The sequence below is a fragment of the Eriocheir sinensis genome, chromosome 52 (assembly GCF_024679095.1).
Source record: "Eriocheir sinensis breed Jianghai 21 chromosome 52, ASM2467909v1, whole genome shotgun sequence".
Taxonomy (NCBI): Eukaryota; Metazoa; Arthropoda; class Malacostraca; order Decapoda; family Varunidae; genus Eriocheir; species Eriocheir sinensis.
Genome location: NC_066560.1, coordinates 7,548,760 through 7,569,615, shown reverse-complemented (window position 1 = coordinate 7,569,615; position 20,856 = coordinate 7,548,760). Strand labels below are relative to the sequence as shown.

The 20,856-nt window shown below is 41.6% G+C and overlaps 2 protein-coding genes across 6 annotated transcripts in view; both read right to left on the bottom strand.

The window, feature by feature from the left end:
- Window positions 1-1,468, bottom strand: part of LOC126982836 (uncharacterized) — a 135,953-nt gene extending 134,485 nt beyond the window's left edge. The window contains 1 exon segment of the mRNA XM_050835109.1: window positions 1,403-1,468. The gene's annotated coding sequence lies outside the window, so the exon portion shown is untranslated.
- A 2,378-nt stretch (window positions 1,469-3,846) lies between these two features.
- On the bottom strand, window positions 3,847-20,003 carry LOC126983022 (zinc transporter ZIP11-like). 5 transcript variants are annotated; one of them, XM_050835439.1, is made up of 10 exons: window positions 19,859-20,003; window positions 13,830-13,962; window positions 13,059-13,293; window positions 12,474-12,554; window positions 10,200-10,256; window positions 8,810-8,965; window positions 8,345-8,414; window positions 7,513-7,611; window positions 6,953-7,111; window positions 3,847-6,734 (listed from the first exon to the last, which is right to left on the bottom strand). In XM_050835439.1, exons 2-10 carry the CDS (start codon window positions 13,935-13,937, stop codon window positions 6,656-6,658), a joined length of 1,044 nt encoding a protein of 347 aa, XP_050691396.1. In that variant the 5' UTR covers window positions 13,938-13,962; window positions 19,859-20,003; the 3' UTR covers window positions 3,847-6,655. The 5 variants fall into 5 exon arrangements, with proteins under 5 accessions (XP_050691396.1, XP_050691395.1, XP_050691398.1 ...); XM_050835438.1 differs by lacking the exon at window positions 19,859-20,003 and adding an exon at window positions 16,885-17,035; XM_050835441.1 differs by lacking the exon at window positions 19,859-20,003 and adding an exon at window positions 16,739-16,862.
- Between the last annotated feature and the right edge of the window lie 853 nt (window positions 20,004-20,856).

Genomic DNA, 20,856 nt, shown 5'->3' with positions numbered 1-20,856 from the left:
CCTGGGGAAGGATGCAAGGGTAAAACTAACACTGGTGGTAATGTCCTTCCACAAACATTTCCCCTTTTACCCCACTTTCCTCCCAGCATCCCAGGCAAAGAGTGAGGATAGCAAGCAGGTATGTGCAATTCTTCTGTTTATCTCCCAGTCCAGGGGAAGCATGCGAAGGTAAACTAACACTTGCAGTAACGTCCTCCCACACACTGCCACGTTCCTCCCAGCATCCAGGGCAAGGTAGGTATGTCCAATTCTCCTTTTTATCTCCTCGTCCAAGGGAAGGATGCGAAGGTAAACTAACACTGGTGGTAACATCCATCCACACACACTGCCCCTGCCCTCCCAGCATCCAGGGCGAGGTGTGGAGAGAGCAAATAGGTAAATCCAATTCTCCTCTTGATCTCCCAGTCCAGGTAGGAATGCAAGGGTTATACTAGCACTGGCAGTAATGTCCTTCTACAAACACTTCCACTTTTACGCAATTTTCCTCCCAGCATCCCCGGCAAGGTGTGGGGTGGGCAAGCATATAATTATATCCAATTGTTCTGTTTATCTTCCAGCCCAGGGAAGGATGCGAAGGTAAACTAACACTGGCGGTAATGTCCTCCCACACACGCTGTCACATTCCATGCAGCATCCACGGCAAGGTGTGGGGAGAGCTGGCAGATAATTATGTCCTATTTTTCAGTTTATCTCCCAGTCCAGGGTAAGGATGCAAAGGTAAAACTAACACTGGCGGTAACCTCCACCCTCAAATGATAGCGTCCGTCCACAAGCACTACCACGGTGGGACAGGGAAATGGAAGCAAGTCCAGTAATCCTTTTTATCTCCCTGCCCAGGTAAGGATGCAAAGGTAAACTATCACTGGTGGTAACGTCCTTCCACAAGCACTACCATGTTCCTCCCAGCATCCAGGGAGAGACAGGGAAACAGAAGCAGGTAAGTCCAGTACTTAGTCCTTTTTATCTCCCAGCCCAGGTAAGGAAGCAAAAGTAAAACTAACACTGGCGGTAACGTCCTTTCACACACACTGCCACCCTCACGCCAGCATCCAGGGCGAGGTGTGGGGAGAGCAAGCAGGTAAGTCCAATGGTCCTTTTTATCTCCCTGCCCAGGTAAGGATGCAAAGGTAAAACGGTAAAACTAACACTGGCGGTAACGTCCACCCTCAAACGATAGCGTCCATCCACAAGCACTACCACGGTCCAGGGCGAGGCAGGGAAACGGAAGCAGGTAAGTCCAATGGTCCTTTTTATCTCCCTGCCCAGGTAAGGATGCGAAGGTAAACTATCACTGGCGGTAACGTCCTTCCACACACTGCCACCCTCACGCCAGCATCCAGGGCGGTGCTGCAGCTCTCCCCCTCGGCGTGGGACTCGCTAACCGCCGCGGCAGGAACCTCACAGGAAGCAGGGGCGAGTAACTACTTCCGTGCCTCCGGGAAGCCGTTTGTTTTGAAAGGAGACTCTGCCATCACGCCTTTGTTAGGGGGCGCCTGGCCTCTCCCCGCCCCTCCCGCCGCCCCCCGCCGCCCAGGGCACCTCAGGCTACATGGATGGGCGTGGAGAGGAGCCATTGGTGGTGTTTGCACGTCCGTGTCGAGGTGAACTTACTAAAAGAGTCATGAAGAAGCGAAAGTCAATACCCAGCACGAGAACAAAATGGCGCTAAGCTTAGAAAACGGGAACTGCTGCTCGAAACATTTGCACTCCTATAATATTCTGGGGTTAATATTCATCCCAGCACAGAGTATTGTCCCCATGTGGCTTTGCTGGATATATTATGGCTGTTTTTTATCCTCAAGAATGGTTGGCAAATGGCGGTAAACGGGAACTGTGGTACACATTTTCACTCTTATAATATATTCTGGGGTTAATATTCATCCTAGCACAGAGTATTATCCCCATATGGCTTTGTTGAATATAATATAGCTGTTTTTTATCCTCTAGATTGGTTGGCAAATGGCGGTAAGCGGGAACTGTGGTAAACATTTTCACTTCCCTAATATTAATGTGGCTAATATTCATCCTGGCTCAAAGTATTACCCACCAAGGCATTGCTGAGGAAATTATAGGTGTTTTTAATATTCCAGAATGATAGGTAAACGGCGGTAAACTTAGAAAAAGGTCTCCCCAGTATGTAAACATTTCCACTCCCCTGCATATTATGTGGCTATAATATTTATCCTCGACCCATTTATATATCTCTTAAGGAACTACTGGGCATAATACATCTATTTTCATCCTTTAAAACTGATAAATGGCGGTAAACCTAGAGAACGGGAACTGCACGGTGTAAACATTTTCACTTATTTAATATTCTTTGGCTAATATTAATCCTGACCCAGAGTATATTAACCTCTGAAGGGACTGATGAAAATATTAAAGGTGTTTTGTATCCCTCAGAATGGTAGACATACTCAAATAACGGTATTCCCAGCTAGGTTACGTGTTAACATTTTCCCTCTTGGCAAGTTGTCGGGCTAATAAATGTGCTTCCCTGTATTAATAAGTATGCCTGCCCAGATTACAGTTAGCTCAGAAGTGATTCCTCAAAATATTAACGGCTTTTTTGGCCCAGCAGAGTGGCAGGGAAGCGAGTCTGCTTGGGGATAGCAAATTGCACACCGAGTTAATTTATAAGGTATGTAAATTATCCCACACACCTTTCGGTCCCGGAAATTTATATACCTCGTCTAATGTATGTCCGTTATGTGGTATATATATGTTAAAGGTTTCCCTGCATAATGTCTTCTGGTGTTATTAAATTATTGTTATGCTTTAAGATGAGTGTACTGGAGATGCTCGCTTGACAGGGAGCAGACGGGCCACCAACAGTTCCAGTTTAGGGCTTTATTTTTGTATTATTCTCAGGGTACTGACGCACTAACACACTATTTTCCATGTCCTGGCTGACTGTTGGGCTCATAGGGCATTATATATCAATTCACAGCAAAATGACAACGGAGCTCCTGGGAGATACGCGCCCCTAATAATTCATATCAACCGTTAGACAACCAATTTAGCACGGTGGCGAGCCTTATCTTCCCTTTAATCGTGATTCATAAAACACTTCATTCATTTTAGGCATATTTACGTCCAAATACATCTGATAAGCATACAACAAACGGAAATACAGCGCACATAACATAACCCCATATGGAGGAAAGCTGTACGCGGCCTATTAATTTATTAATAGCGTGTCTCGGGACACTTCCGTAGTTCCTTCTCTCTTGATGAGCACTTAAATATTACCCCAAGGCGTCAGCGATGATGAGCAGGAGTGCATAACGGGCGGCGTAATAGTCAGGCCATGCAACGCATAAGATTTAGGCCTAAGCCGATGCATAACGGTCCCCCCCCCACCTCCTGGGTCCCCAGGTGCCAGGTGGCGCGGACAAGCCCAGCCTTCCCCAGCCCAGGTAGGAGGGGCGGCAGGCAGGGAGACTCCCGCCACCTCGCTGCTGGAAGAGAACAGCTTCAAAACCGGTGCGTGTATGGCGCATTGCTTGTTGTATGGCCGTCCCTGCTGCCATCACCTCACTCCTTCCCGCGAAGGGCGGCAATTAATGGTATACCACTGCCGCAAGTTTCCTGTAGGGCTAGGTAGAGCCTACTACATTCCTATATGCGAATCATCAACCTCTCTGTTTGTTTGGTTTACTCACTGCTAGTTTCGGCTTCTTTCAGAGGCTGAGCCATCAGTCTCCTCCCCGCGGGCCCGCCCTGCCGCCTGCCGCAGGTCGCGCCCGCGGCGAGGGCCGCAGCACCACCACATTCCCCATTCAGTGCAAATCACCGACAGTTATGATCTCAATAAGATTTGATAAAAATTACAAAAAAAAATCATTCAATTGTCAAATTTAATCAATCAGACAACAGTAGTTAACCCAAAGACAATTTGCATTCTTCACCCTGTTCTACACAGTTTTCAAAACTGTCAGTCACCTTGTATTCTTTTTCTTTCTTCCAGGAGGTTATTGAGGAGCAAGGTGAAAATATAAATGCTATGCATTTCATTAAGTTGCAAATTTTACATAAATCATCACATAATTATCATTTTTATTCAACAACACACACACACATACATACACAATATATATAACAAATCACTGCTAATTAAAATTCAATATGCAGATAAATAACAAAAAACAAATCTAACTCTAGAATAACATTTAAATAAATAAGGAACAACTCCATCAGTAACAAATTTGAGACACTAGAAATGAAGGAGTTAGGAGAAAAAAAAAGTTCCTGGCAGCAACTTACATGGTTCCCAAAACACTCCCAGCAACATCTACGAGGGGCTTTTCAAACAGGCGAACTGAGGTGCCGATACACTTAACAATACGGCCTCAAGAACCCACCCCCAGCAGCTGCCCATACTTCTGAGGAATGTATGCAAGAGGACAACTGTGACCACTGCAAACCTAGATGATGAAATGGATAATTATGCTAGAGGTACATGCTATTACATGTGGAATTATTATGACAGTTGAAGGAGATATCTGGAAAATGGATGGTAGGTAGGCAAACTGAAATGGCTGCAGTATGTTAAAATGGTGAATAAGACTGACATGTGCACAAGGAAAAAAATCTCCCTCTCTCTCTCCAAACACACACACACACACACACACATATTTAGCAACTTTTTCCTTCAACTCAACTAACAGAAACAAAATCTTGTAAACATAAACCAGTTCCATAAATCATTTAAATCATAACAAAATTAAATATTTCTCTCTACATTTCCTGCAGGATTCCTACTTCACTGACTGAAGCACATTGGGCAACACATCTAAGCAAACCATGTGTTGAGGTTACCCACTGATCACCCACCATAACTAAACCAGTACAATTATCATCACATTCATTTGAGAGTAACCAAAGAATCCAATACTGGACAAATCAATAAGGACTGTATAGAGCTAAGAGATGAAATATTAATAAAGTTTGTCATATGATAGGTAACAAATTTAACAGATAGTGTAGCTAATATATGCAAAATACATAACTACATATTTGAGTTAGAGTTTGTGACAAGAAAAACCCAACCCTCACAGTACCAGCAGTGCAACATATTAATTATTTTCTTATGCCTAGATCTTGTCGTTACATTAAGAGCATCATCCCAATTTTATAACACTGTCCCTCCTCGACTCTGGGCACCTCAGTAGCAAGGCTGAGCTCAGTGCATCATAGCCAGCACCAGGATAATGTATGCGTAAATTAATATGATGACCAGGACTACAATGCAATGAAACTCAAATATTGCATGAAAAATTAACACAATCTCATCAGAGCAAGAAAGACAGTGATCTATCAAAGAGCACTGATCAAACATTGGGGAGGAACAAAGTCCCATTCATCTTTGTTATGTAGGAATGTAGGAACAAGAGAATCAACTAAGCAATCCTGAGTTTAAAGCCTTACCTCCTAAAGCTTTGCTACACCCTTAACAAGCTCCTATGGGAATTATAATGATAAAAATAATATTCTAGCATTGAATAATGTGTTATAGAATAAAGAAAAAAGCCTAAATCAACCAGGAGGCATCACGACCCTTCCTCCCCTTCCATCAGCTACCTACACCTGCTCTACACACGTCTATCCAAACATATCTGGGAACAACAAGCAGCAAGTCTTAATCTAAAAAGTGCACACAATAAATGCTGAAATGAACTGAGTGAGGCAAAAACTCTACACTGCATGAACGTAAGAGTAAGTTCAGTTGTATCACAGCCAACAACTTTTTATTATGCACTCAGATGAAGCTCAGAGCCTCACAGGTGTACATGTGCCCATGATGATGTCAAGAGAAAAATTATATTTTGAAAGTCACAATTTTAAAATCCATTGAGTACTAGGTCGACGGTAAATCATCAAGAAATCATTTGTGTTCATACCGTACATATTGTGCTTGATAATGGCTTTTGGTGTTAGCGAAAGCACAAAAATTAATGCCAATGGTGTCAAACAGTACGGGACCATATCTGTTGCCTGCAGGCAACTTATCACTTTGCTCAGCCTGAAACTGACTGGGCTATGTTTGAGCCTGGAGAATCAGCTGTTATCATTACCCCCTTTTGACTATTTCCACATTTCTCAACAAAGTCATGTAATCAAAGTCAATGTTTTGAAATATTCTTGGTTTCAGAATCAGATGGGCCCTTGTGGTTCCTGCCTTATTGGTTTGGTGTCAGAGTGGTACATTGCTAAGGCACGGCATTCCACACCACTGAGAGATGCACCACCTCTCACACATTCAGTTCCCTTGCTAGCAAACAGTGATATTATGCAACTCAACACTGTAAAGTCTGTTTTTTACAACCTCTGTACTTGACAATCATCAGTAATGCTAGAAACACAATCCTTATGTTGTCAAAGTGACTTTTTCATGCCAATATAGTAGTTCCCTCTAATTACCTTAGGTATAAAAGCTCTGGACACTATTAGTACAGTGCTACATGATGATGTGTTATGCGTGTGATTGTGTTTTGAAGAGATTGTAGAATCACAAAATATTTTCTACTTTCCTCACAAAGTAGTTTTACATTCTTATTACAAAAAATGCACTGTTACCGAGGCCTGCCATCATGATGTGTACACACATACACACACACACTCACTAATGCACACACATGCTGCCCCTGGCACTTTACCCGAGGGCCACGTCCAGGGCCATCATCACAATGAACCCCACGATGCACCAGCCCGACGCCAGCCGTCCATTGCCCCTGAAAAGACATCTATTTGTAGCTCATTTGTATTGGACTTGAAAGTACAGAACTACATGAATTCATTTGACCTTACAAAAGATGCACAAATCACTATCACTGCACCTCAATGTAAAATTAGGTCACAACGTAACTGTAAATATAACAGATACAAACGATTCTTGTTCTGTAAAGAGTAAATGTCTTTATTTTATAAATCAGTCTTCTGAAGTGCCTACCCCATTTGTGCCTCTGGGATAATGTCGTCCACCACCACGAAGATCATGGCCCCCGCAGCAAAGGCAAGGGCATAAGGCAACACTGGCTCACACATAGACACTGCCATCGCCCCGAGGATGCCGGCAGCAGGCTCAACCATCCCACTCAGCTGCCCGTACCTGCAGCACACAGGGAAGAGAAGTTTTAAGCTACTTTGCAAGTCAACCAGAGATGAAGGGAAAGTCCATTTGAGTTCCTGAATAAAAATCAGCAACATTTACATAATCTTAAAGTGCTGAAGAGAGATATGCATCTGCACTCAGGTTGTTAAGCCCTTAAATATGGGATGCCATTCCTGAAGTGCAGTGTTATCTATAATTATCATTCTCTGCTCAGAAATAAACGCAGTCTACTGACCTGTCTAATGAAAGGATTCAGTATTCTATCTTACAGTATCATGCTTTTTTTCAGCTAACTGTAGTTTGTTACTTGTTACAAGGATGTTACCTAGAAATATAATGCAATGGCTCAAGTAGTTGATAAAAAAAAATTATAGTTTTGACAGACCTGTGACACTCACCAAAATGCCCACCACACGGAGTATCCCGCCCCTCGGAGTGGCAGGCTCACTGCCATGCCCTCGGGGAAATTTTGTATTCCTATGCCTAATGCCAAATTTCTGTAAAGATAAGACATATGTTAGCAATTAAAATTTCAAGTGATTAGAATAAAGGATATACAATATAATTAAGGGATCTGAAGGATATCAAGCCATAATGTACTTAAAAAAGTAAATTTAAACTTTAATAGGACTTTGCTACCTTACAGCCATTCTGTAATACATGTCTCCATCATTAATCATTCCACATCATCATTTCCAGGATTAGCTCAGGTAAAGCAAGAAAATTTCACTCAGCATGAGTTCCTCTCCTTTTGTTGTGACAATGTTTGCACAAATCAACTTATAATCTTTACTCATCAACAGTGGTATTTCTTGTTCAGCTGACAATTTGCATTTCAAAAAATTTGTACATTTCCTGTCTTGAGAGAGGTAGAGATAAAGTAGTTGGCATACACTATCCTTCACAGGCCTAGATGTTCATATTTGTCTCACTGGCATATGAGGCTGTGGTGAGTAAGGACCAGCTATCCTGGGACACAGGGCACGACAGGCAAGTTACCGCAGTTTACATTCCCCAGGTATCCATTTATTGACTGGCCCAAAAGGGAGAATGAACTGCTGGGTGAGCTGGGCGCCAACTGCCCCGGGGCCGGGATCGACCCCAGGCCCATGCAGTTGTTGCTAGCGTGGTAACCACGACACCACATCACTGACTGAGGATACACAAAAGATCATACATATAGAAAAGCAAATAATTTCATGACCAAGGGGCACAGATCAAACAGCTTACTTGGCCTTGCTGAAGGTTGCCAGAGGTGTCTTGCCAATTGCCCCAAAGCCGACCCCAACCGCCAGCCCCTCTGTCAAGGAGATAACACATTATCTTTCCTGTGCTTGGTGTACTACCTGACAGCTCCACTCTATGAAGGAATACACCTAAATAGATGGTACAGAACAAATATACAAACAATCACCAAGATAATTCTGCACCCTCAAAACCAATAAACAAGATTGTCGGAGACCTATGAGCAAGATTTCATATTAGCCAAAGGGAGTGTCATATGAAACAGTTTGAGACTTACAGGTTTGGAGGAAATTATAATAGCAAAGGACAGTCAGGAGTTCAAAGCTAAGTTGGATAAGAGCAGACCTGAAGGTTGGACAACATAAGCTCAACTCAAATCCCGTGTACTATAATCTAGGTATATAACTATGTAAGGTAGAAACACACGCACATACACACACACTCACTCACCAGGGATGTTGTGCACGGTGATGGCAATGATCAGCAGGAGTATTCGCCGCCACAGGTGACCCCTGCCAGGCTTGCTGTAGTGGTGGTCCTCCTCATCCTCCAGACCGCCCCCCACGGCCCTGCTCCCCGCCTCCCCCCTCCTCTGCTTCACCTCATCTGTGGGCACAAACAGGGACATCCATGAGGTCTATGTATGAAGTGTGAATGTCCAGGAGGGTAAGCTTATCAAGGGGAGAGATTACAATATATTCATATATGTCAAAATATAATAAATTGTACCTTTACCCCTTTAAATTTAAGAAGCATTCATATGAATAAGCAAATGTTCAATACTCCAAGCAGTACTCAAGCAAGGTGTTAACTGGAAATAATGTGTTTGACTGTAAGGCCTCAGATGTCCATGTTTTTCTGTGGAAGGATAAAAGTGTAACACAAAAAGTGCAAAAAGTGGGTGGATGGGAACTGTAGTTTTGTTATCCCAGCAAAAGGAAACACATTCTTAGGCGGGTACAGTTCAGCTTTTGATGAGTACATTTTCAACTGGTGGAAATTTAAGTAATTGTGAGGAACATGTGCTGCCACCCCATGGAATGCCAACACAGGTGTGATGTACCTCTCCCTGTTGGGTCTGATTTCATTGTGTGCCTTGGTGAGCAGCTCCACAGACCTCATGCATCTCTATGCTGGGTGCTTTGTCATGCAGCGTTAGTTTTTTTTATCTAAATGTGGCTTAAGTCAACAACTTTGGTCAGTGTAACACTTTGTCTTAGGTGAAGCCAGACGGAGATGAATTTTTGTAACCAAGTGAAGTGTCTTGTGCTCTTTAATCTTTAAACATATTTTTTCCTGAATAAAAACAATACACCTTCATCATGAAAGCAACCATTACATCAACTACTTTTGTTACTGAGGCATTCTTAACTTTCCTTACAATAGGATAACCTTATTCTCTGATCCAATATAAAATCATTTTTTTAAAGAACACTCACTAAATTCTGTCTTGGAAAAGTTTTGCTGCATTAGTACTGAAACAAAGTACTTACCAGTCCTTGATGTGATGCTAACCATTAACATTTAATTAAGGGTTAAACTAATGCAACAAAAAATATGCTGAAAGAACAAAAAAAGAGCAAAACAAACACTGCTCAACCCCCAAAACACTAGAAGCAAATAAACTTTTCTACAAGCATTCTAAACAATTACAACATACAATAAGAAATGGTCATCAAGCACCAATTACTAAAATAATCCCAACACACAATTACTAACACGGACTGAACATTATGTCATGCAATTCGACTATAACAAGTGAACCAACCCAGAAAGCCATTTGAGTACCAGCAAGGAGGGGACAACTAGTCTAGGCACCAAAATAAAAAGGAATACATACTGAAGTTGATCAAGGTGAAAGCATTAGAACTGGAGCCCTGTCCTACACCAATGACATCTGGAGGAAAACCAAGTTGCTGCTTACTCTACACAGTTGCACTCGTGCCTGCACACACACACACACACACACACACACACACACACACACACATATACATACACATACATATACAAATGTGCAGAAACTCTTTCTCACACACACACACACACACACACACACACACACACACACACTGCCGGCCCGGTAGCTCAGTGGTAGAGCATCTGCCTCACAACCAGAGGGACCGGGGTTCGATTCCCCAGCCGGGTGAAGACAAGTTGGGTTTATCTTCTTTCACGTGTAGCCCCTGTTCACCTAGCAGTGAGTAGGTACGCGACTTAAGGTGAGGAGTTGTGACCTTGTTGTCGCGGTGTGTTGTGTGTGAGTGGTCTCAGCCCTCCCCAGAGATCGGTACTATGAGCTCTGTGCTCTTCCATAGGGGAACGGCTGGCTGTCTCGAGAGAGACCCGCAGCAGACCAAGAGGTGAATTACACACACACACACAGAGCTCTGTAGTGGAGTGGTTCGCATATTCGTTTGACAACCAAAAGGTCCTAGGTTCGATTCCCAGGTGGAGGCGGATGGGCATTCACTTTCATTCCATGCCCCACATGCACAGAGCAATAAAAAGGTACCAGATATAAGTTAGGGGGTTGTGTTCCACTTCCCTGATGTGTGTGGTGTGATGTGAGTTTCCAGTCATACCAAGAGCTGCATGTTTATTCAGGAAAGACTGGCTGAAGATCGCGACTTCAGAGCATGATCAAGCCAAATGAAAAACACATAATGTGCAACAACACTCTCATGTGCAACACACACACACACACACACACACACACACACACACACACACACACACACACACATACACACACACACACAAAAAATTCATGCAGACACTTCTTAAACAATAAAACTCGACAAAGGTTGAAGTTGTAAACTAATAAAATGAGGTGCAAAAAATTACAAACATGTAAAATGAACACACTAGAAAATGCACAGCAGCTGGCAGGAATGGCAGGAGCTTGCAACATAAAACAGCTTGTTAGATAGAGATGCCGGCAAAATGGGTTTAAGAAATCTATTCATCCCACTCTCAGATCAAACACGAAGATAACACACAGGACTACCATGCTCTGAGTTGTTAGCAAAGGAACTCTATTCTGCACATTATTATTATTTAACAGCATGGCCCCTACATCAGGATGGCAGTCTATATACCTACAATTGTATTTCACCAATAATGACTTCCAAACCAACATTTCTGTCCATAACGGCAAGTTAGAATAAACACCGTTTGGGCTCATTCAAATGATGGATACTTTGCTGGGAGTAAGCAGCTGGACACATCTTGGATGGAATGTGTTTCCCACCATCTTGATAAGTGTCATCAGACGCACCCTGAGTTGGGTTCACAAAGCTCTTACAACATTGTAAGTCTGCAGCCTAATTAAAAAAACCAGCTACAACATTGCCTGAAAGTTGTCACCAAGGTTGCATTAAGCGAACTGCATTATGGACAAATACGTGAGATGGTAACAAGTGAGAAGTTTGTTTACGTCACTCTAGGGGAAGATTGTTGCCGTTAACTCATGTTGGTAATTATTAAAATGTCCACTGTGACTGATCTCTACCGGTGGGTGACATTTTTGCCTCTATACCAACTGTAGTAAGGGCTGACTTCCCCAGCTGCCTTGTGACTGGCTGGCATGCTGCAATGTGATATCTTCACCACTATAACCAATGGCTGTAGGGGTTGGCTCACCCTAGTCAACCACTTGCTCCCTCCCAGGCCTTAACAGCCAGCACACTAAACACCTCATTAGTTGCTTTAAGGTGAGTTTTATATTACTCAAGTCGATCTAATAGATTAATTTTATTCCGGCTTATAAGTAGTATACGAGGGCTTCAGATTGGAAAGGTCGGTGAAAGTCATGACCTTCCACCGCCATAAACCCTTTAGACATGTATTCTAATGTCACACAAATATCATCTTTGTTACCAACTGAATATTTTCAGGTACAAATGAAACGTTGGTGATGAGATCCTACTGTACTATATACTAAGGTGGATTTAAATCTGATACAGCAGACATAAATGTCTCATTAACTTTAATTACCTATATAATAGGTTTGACTAATGGTCTTTTCACTGCCTTTCAAAGATTTGGGTGTATAACATTTGTATGAACTGATCTTTTAGAATATTTGGTTCTCGAGCATAACAGGACTTACTTGAGCTGTCTGGGTAGCGGTGAGTTGTGTGGCCATCGTATGAACCTCCATCGTCTGTTTTCTTGTTGCTCTGATGAAGACCTGCCAAGAAAATGTGTAATTATAGTTTTCTTACCCTTAGCCCACACATTTGACAGCAGGAGGGAGGAGGTGAAGGGAAGAACCCCCAGGTCTACACACTCACCTCTATTAATCCTTATCTGACACATGGGGACATTTTCAATTCTTGTCTACAAGGAGCATGATTTTAGCAATGTTTTTCACAAATATTTTCATGAAATATTCTTATGCTGTACTGGACTACCCAAACAGCATAGGTTACAATGAACTGTACTGACATACATAATGCAGGTTGTGTGAAAAATTGGAATTCTCTTTTTGGTTATTGCTGCCCTTAAAAAGTGTACTGATTAACGAAGAAGCACAAATTATTTCCTACTGTGTTGTCTTCCTACCTGCAGTCTCTTTATGGAGATACTATAATGCAGAATTATTATCATTAGAAAAAAAATGTCATTGATAATACTGATTGACTCAAACAACAGATCATAACATTACGAAGGTGTTTCCTAAACTTCCTCTTACCCATAACAACATTGGAGGACTGGATGCCAAATGCACCCATAAACTCATCGGCAGCATACACAAACAGTGCCCCGAGGAGGAACCCAAAGGCAACAGGCAGGAAAGCCCATTCTCCTTCTGCTCCATAAGACCCTGATGTCTCGGCAAGCTCGATGGCAGGGGCCAGGAGGGACCAGAAGGAGGCAGCCGTCATCACACCGGCAGCAAAGCCAAGACTCCCATCCAACACTTTCCTCTGTTTGATAAAAGGAGTCATCAGATTACTGAGAAGAGCACACAAAATAATGGTGTTATAGGTGTATCTGTTTTGTTTCATCAGCATTGGTCAATGAATAGCTTTTTCTTTAAACTAGTTTTTATTGCTGATCTATTTTGGAGAGGATTCAAATAACCTGTAACTTGGCAATGAACATCTCAGAACATCTTTTTTATCCCTTCTGCTGGTAAACTCTGGAACAGCCTTCCTTTGTCTGTATTTCCTTCTGCCTATGACTTGACCTCTTTCAAGAGAGGAATGTCAAGACACCTCCTCTCTCAAAAGACCTCACTACTGGCCTCTTATTCTGGTTACTGTTATTGAAGCAGTGCCTAGCAGGCTTTTTTGTTGTTTTTTGTTTCATTGCCCTTGAGCTGTCTCTCTTGCTGTAAAAAAAGAAAAAAAAGACATAGCCTACTTAACATATTACCAAATCATAAAAACCTAAGTATCCCAGATAATTACCTTTACGGCACAGGGAACATCTGCAAAACCTTAATTAGACATCCGCTCACCTTGGTTCCTGCCAGGAAGAACACCACCCCGGAGCCTGCTGCAGTGAGCCCCCAGGTGAAGAGGGTCCCAAGCAGGGCCTGGGTCACTGGGGACAACCCAGCAATCATGGTGCTCCCTTCCTACACCACAGCTCTGGAAGGAATGGCAAACTTACTACACCATGCCCTGTGTGAGGAAAGCTTCCCTCAGTGGAGGTAACAGAGGCCAGAAAAGCAGTGCATGTCAATGGTGGTGCCTCTTTTCCTCAGCATCATGCATGTCAGGTGAACTTTTTTAGAAATAGTTTAGTTCTCTTAGTTGCCCTGTCCTTTTTTAACTTACTTATGATTCCCTAAAACAGTCTCCTTCTGGAAAATTAAATGTCTGTCTCACACCCAGTGGATTTAGTCATATTTAATTTGTTTTACATGCTAATTGAGAAGGTTATGAAGGAAATGAGATATAGGTGAATAAATAAAACAAATCTTTACCATTATGAAATAACACAATAATTTTTCATTAAATGAGTGTTACTTTCAATTCCAGAAATTAATGGCTGGGACACAACATCGCATACCAAGTATAATACAAATAATGAGCACGGCAATTCCCCTATGGACCACAAAACTTCTTCAAAATCATAAAAATAATGCTAAAGGAGTATCTCTGATGGCTTGGTACTGGTGTGGGTGTGAATAGGGTTGTAAAATTCCCAGTAATTTTGAACTGGGTAAATTTCCATGGGAATTTTGAGAATTTTCAGGAATTTTTATGAAAATTTGCGAATTGAGAAAAATTTGCAAGTTTGCCATTGGACCTTTTTTTTTTTTTTTTTTTTTTTTTGAGGCTGAGGTTATTGTTGCCATTTTAGACAGTTAGTAAATGTCCCTTAGTCCAGTGGTGGCACAGGCAGGGTTGTTTAAGTGACACCCATTGAGGCACATGCCACCCTCCGATTAACCTAACCTAACCAAACCCCAAACAGTTATATAATGTGTCTTGACTCAGAAAATTCATATATGCTTCCTTACTAATGAGACTTTCTATGCAACAAAGTAAGGTCAGTCTTTGTTGATTTATATCATAATGTGCTGCCCATCTTGTGTTTGAAGATACCCTAAACTTAACCTAACCTAGCCTAACAAAACCCCAAACAGTTACTATAGGTCTTGACTCAGAAAATTCATATATGCTTCCTTACTAATGAGACTTTCTATGCAACAAAGTAAGGTCAGTCTTTGTTGATTTATATCATAATGTGCTGCCCATCTTGTGTTTGAAGATACCCTAAACTTAACCTAACCTAGCCTAACAAAACCCCAAACAGTTACTATAGGTCTTGACTCAGAAAATTCATATATGCTTCCTTACTAACAAGACTTTCTATACACACACCTACAGACCAGCGGCCACATGCTAAAACTACTCAAACCATGACATCATACCCATAAGAGGCATTTGCTTCTCTCCCAAGAAGCTTTGAAATACCTTGCGATATGGTGTTGAGAGGCTCAGAGCACTAATATACAATCATGGGTGCTATTGTATCACACGGCCATCAATATCCAGCATTGTGCACCCCTGGAATAAACTGCCAGAAGGGGGGAAGGGGTCATCAACAGTGCCAGCGTTGACTTTTAAAAATAATTAAGACCAGCATGTCGAAAACCGAACAAAAAGAGGCACCCCATCATGAGCACTGCTGCCTTTGCCTCTAAACCCGTCCGCTGCGATTGGCACAGATTTGGCCTTCACTGGTACCCTGATAACATATACTCCCAGGTCTTTCTCTGCCTCTGTGGTGGATAGTGGAGTCCCATGTGGTATTGTTATGCTGGATATCCTATACTAAGGCGCATGACTACATTTTTCTTAACCTGGTAGGAGCGACGGGCCAAATGTGGCTTTACCATGTAGTAGCGACGGGCCAAATTTGTGCCATGATATAAACCCCAAAAAATAGATGATACATAATCTGATTACAAATGCTTTGATATATATTAAGAAATGGCTTGTCTGAGGGATGATTTTTTCTCAGTTTTCTCACTTAGAGGGACCATTAAGAAATATGATCCCTGCTGCTACTGGGTTAATTGAATTGTAGCAGCCACTTTTTGTTCCATTCCTGTAGCTTGGTGATGTCTTCTTGTAGGAAACCCGCAGTCATGGGGTTAAAGATAACTAAAACCAGTACGTCGGAAACCTAACAAAAAGACGAACCCCATAATGAGCATGGCCTCCCTTGCCTCTTAAATCACTAGGTAAGCAAAAGATAGCTACTCACACCCCAGAGACACACACCTATATGACCCGCCTGCAACATCAGCACACACAGAAATGGTAACACTCACACCCACACACACAAGATTAGTCATGCAATACAAATCAATCATGTTTACAGAGAGAGGAAGAGGCAGAGAGCACGTACATTCAACAACCCTTTTTTAACCCTTTACCAATACATTTTGAAATACCACAACACCCCCAGTGGACTCTCCCTCACAGTATACTCCCCCTGGACATTGAAATACCCTGGGAACTGCTGGGGAGAATCTCAAACCACTGGAAACACTCACGGATTTAATTTTATCACCCAGCCATCAATCTCCAGTTTTTGAGGAGTTACGAAACACTGTATTGCAAGAACTACAGCAAATATGGGGACTTCCACACCTCACACACTTCTAAGAGACACTAAACTAACCTGTGGAATGGTGTGGAGAAGCTAAAAACGTTAACACTCGATTTAATCACCCAGCCATTAATCTTCAATTTTTGAGGAGTCACGAAACACTGTATTGCAAGAACCACAACACATACGGGGACTTCCATACCTCATCCACTCCCAAGAAACACTAAAATACCCTCTGGAATGGTGTGCGGAGCCTAAAAACACTAAAAAATACACTTACAGGTTCAATTAACTCACCCAAACATCAATCTCCAGTTTTTGACAAGTCACGAAACACTGTATTGCAAGGACCACAACACATATGGGGACTTCCACACCTCACACACTCCCAGGAGACACTAAAATACCCTGTGGCGTGGTGTGGAGAGGCTCAGAGCACTCACTTTCTACTGCAGAGGGGGCGTGGGAGGGCGGGGAGGCGTGGACATGCTTGACACTGGACAAGGACGGGAACGGAACACGTGTGGCGGCGGTGGTAACATTCCTCTACAGTCTACACTCTCAAGGACGCATTTCGGGGTTATTATATAGGTCAAGGCTGTGTTTATTATGGTCAAAATACCACTATAGGCCTACACAATACATAAACGTGCATAAATCATATATGGCTACTGTTCCTACGGAGAAAACTGTAGCTAATAGAAATCTTTCTCAAAATTAAAAAAAATATGGCTTCAAGCTATACTCATTTCGAGGTTATTATATGTCACGGCTGTGTTTATTAAGGTCAGAATACCACTATAGGCCTACACAATACATAAGTGTAAATAAAACATATATAGCTACTGTTCCTACGGAGAAAACTGTATGCTAATTTAAGTCTTTTCTGAAATTTTTAAAAAATATGCCTTCAAGGACTTATTTCGAGGTTATTATATAGGTCACGGCTGTCTTATTAAGGTCAAAATACCACTATAGGCCTACACAATACATAGGCGTACATAAACCATATATATGTTCCTACGGAGAAAACTGTTGCTAATTAAGTCTTTTCCGAAATAAAAAAATATGGCTTCAAGGACTTATTTCGAGGTTATTATATAGGTCATGGTTGTTTCTTAATGGTGAGAGAAACTGACTAAGGCCCACAGTATACGGAAACACAAAATTAAGCCCGCTCCTCGATCATTGCTCATTAATACGAAGAAAAGGGTTGGCAAAATCGTATCCACTATCTATCATATGGCTGTCAAGGCTCATTTCGAGGTTATCATTACTGGTCAAGTCTGTGTTTTTAAGGAAAATGAAACTAACTAAAAGCCACGCCATACAGAAACACATATACACTGTTCCAATATACGAAGATATCTAAGGGTTGACAAAAAAAATCCATTATCTCAAATATATGCATGACTTCAAGCACACACTTTTCGAAGATATCATGTCATGTTTTTTTTCTTCTTTTTTTTTTCTATAACATCTGGAAACCACAATCTATAGCCACACCATACAGAAGCATATACGGTAAAGAATAGGCCGGGCTAGCAATTTTTTTTCCATTATCGAATTTACGGCGTCAATTAAGGACTCATTTCGAAGTTATCATTAGGCCTATAGGTTACGTATGTCTTTATAGTAAGGTAAACCGAATAAAGCCCACACAATACGGAATCAAAAAATAAAAATAAAACATACGGCTCCCACGAAGACGAGAGTGAGCAAAATCATTTCCATTATCAAATTCATGGCTTCAAGGACTCAAGCGTTTCGTAGTTATCTAGGTTACGTCTGTTTTTAAAGTAAGATAAATTTAACCGACCCAAACCCAAGCAATAGGGAAACAAATAAATAAATAGAAACTGCTCCTACGAAGAATTAAAGGGTTAGTAAAATCATTTCCATTATCAAATTCATGGCTTCAAAGACTCAAGCATTTCGTAGTTATCTAGGTTACGTCTGTTTTTAAAGTAAGATAAATTTAACCGACCCAAACCCAAGCAATAGGGAAACAAATAAATATATAGAAACTGCTCCTACGAAGACTTAAAGGGTTAGTAAAATCATTTCCATTAACAAATTCATGGCTTCAAGGACTCATTACGAAGTTATCTTTAAAGGTCACGTCTGTTTTTGAGGCAAGATAAACCGATGCCAACATAAACCATAACGCTCTAGCTTATACGAATAAAATTATTGTTAGCAAAAATTTATACACGTCACCAAATTTATGGCCGCAGTTGTTTTGATATTTCTCCCTGGTTTGCTTCAGTTGTGTGGGTAGAGGTAAAGCAAAGCTGCGCGTGACCTCAATCCTCAATGCTCCTCTCCGTAACATTGGGCCTTGAGCGGTGTGGGTGGTTGCTGGTTTGTAGGTCACGTCTGTACTGCCTCAGCCGTGACCTTATCATTGCTGTTGATATTAGGTTCAGTGCGCCAGTCACAACCATGGCATACTATATTATTTTCAGAGCACGAAACTACGTATAGTTATCAAGGATAGAATATAGTAGGCTACATGCTATAAAAATTGTCTCCTCATGCCTTTAGTTACAATACATAGGACGGTGATTGTTCCATAGGTTAATTCTACAATAGGCCTATCAGGGAGGCTGAGAGAAGGCTGAGAGATAGGAATATTATTTTTTTTTAAATTAATGAGAGGGAAGGTTATGAATTAAGGGCTCCGAGGACTTTGAAAAGGCTTAAAATCTCCTGCATGATAAAAGTATGTAAAAAACTGAGATCAACTGCGGTTTTTCACATAATCACACGAGACGCTATTATTATATAAAAAAGGCCTTCAATGCAATACAATATATGCGAGGACTTTGAAAAGGCTTCAAATCTCCTGCATGATAAAAATATGTTAAAAAAACTGAGATCAACTGCGGTTTTTCACATAATCACACGAGACGCAGTTATAAAAAAAAAAGAAAAAAAAAGAAAATAGGCCCTCAATGCAATACAATATGCGAACTGTGTCCTAGAATGTATAATAAAGTATACAGTACAGTTTGAGTCCCAAATGGGTGAAGTGTAGCTACGTAGGCCTATTGTTTCGCTATCGCTTCCTTCGACTGGAAAAGATTGGTATAGATTACAAATAAAAACACCACTGCAGCACATGATAATTAAGCGTAGAGAAGAAGAAGAAGAAGAAGAAGAAGAAGAAGAAGAAGAAGAAGAGGAATAAAGAAGAAGAAGAAGAACATGAAGAAGAACAAGAACAAAGAAGAAGAACAAGAACAAGAAGAAAAAGAACAAGAAGAACAAAAACAAGAAGAAGAACAAGAAGAACAAGAACAAGAAGAAATATAAAACAAGAGGAAAGAAAGAAAGAAAGCAGTCTATACAGATATGAAGAAAGATAAAAAGAAAGAAAAAATAAACCAATAAGAAAAAAAAAAAGCTACTCACACAACTTCGAAGAGAGAGAGAGAGGGAGAGGCGCCCGTCGCGAACCCTTCCAGACTAGAACGAGGAGACCTTCTGAGTGACAGGTATCGAGAAGCAAGAGAGGCGCGGTGCAGGCAACATGTGGGTATTTACTCATGGCAACACCTGCAAGTGGAGTCCGGAACACCTGCTGAGTCGCACGAACACATTCATTTTACCTGCCAGCGCGCCCCTCGCCACCAATATCTCTCCACGTCACAGCTTAGCGTCATGAAAAGGCTGGGATGGGGTAATCATTAAACATTCGCAGGTGTGAGCGTGTTTGGACTTCATTATACCGCCGTTCTGTGCAGGTGTAGATGGAGGCTCGAAGCGTTTTTAGATCTGTATGCTTAAATCGTGCTAAGCCTGTATCGAAGTCTCTCTCTAAGTAGATTCCTGATCCCAATTCCTATAGGTCCATATTCTTAAACGTATTGGGCTTCCTTTACGACTATTTCCCATTACCACAGAAATTTATCCGGGTTTTCATTGGTGGTTTTCCGGTTCATGGTGCAAGAGTCTGGTAAAACTATGAATATGAAAATCCCAGCAACTTCCACGAGTCTTTTCAGATAGGCGGACTGATGAGCCGATACGTTTAAAAATACGGGTTCTAGCCTATACAGTATCGTGGTAATAATGTATACAAATGTCTGTATGTATGGTATATCTCAGAGGTTTGCGATAGGCCCAGTCGTCTTCCCCTGCTCCTCTACGTAACTTGGCTCGCGTTTAGTCTTGAGCATAATGAAAGTGAAACTGAAAGAAAAGTAATGATTTAGACCACGTTTTATGGCTGCATGAGACCTTGTGTAGTAGTATGCAATATACAAAAGAAAATATTAAGAAAAAAAACACTTTAGTTGAGCTAGCTGGCAGTCTAATGAACCCCCGCCACTCTGAAATTACGATTAAACACTACGTCCTCATGAAATAAGAGAAATAAGTAAAGGGTACAAAGATAATGATAATGATAA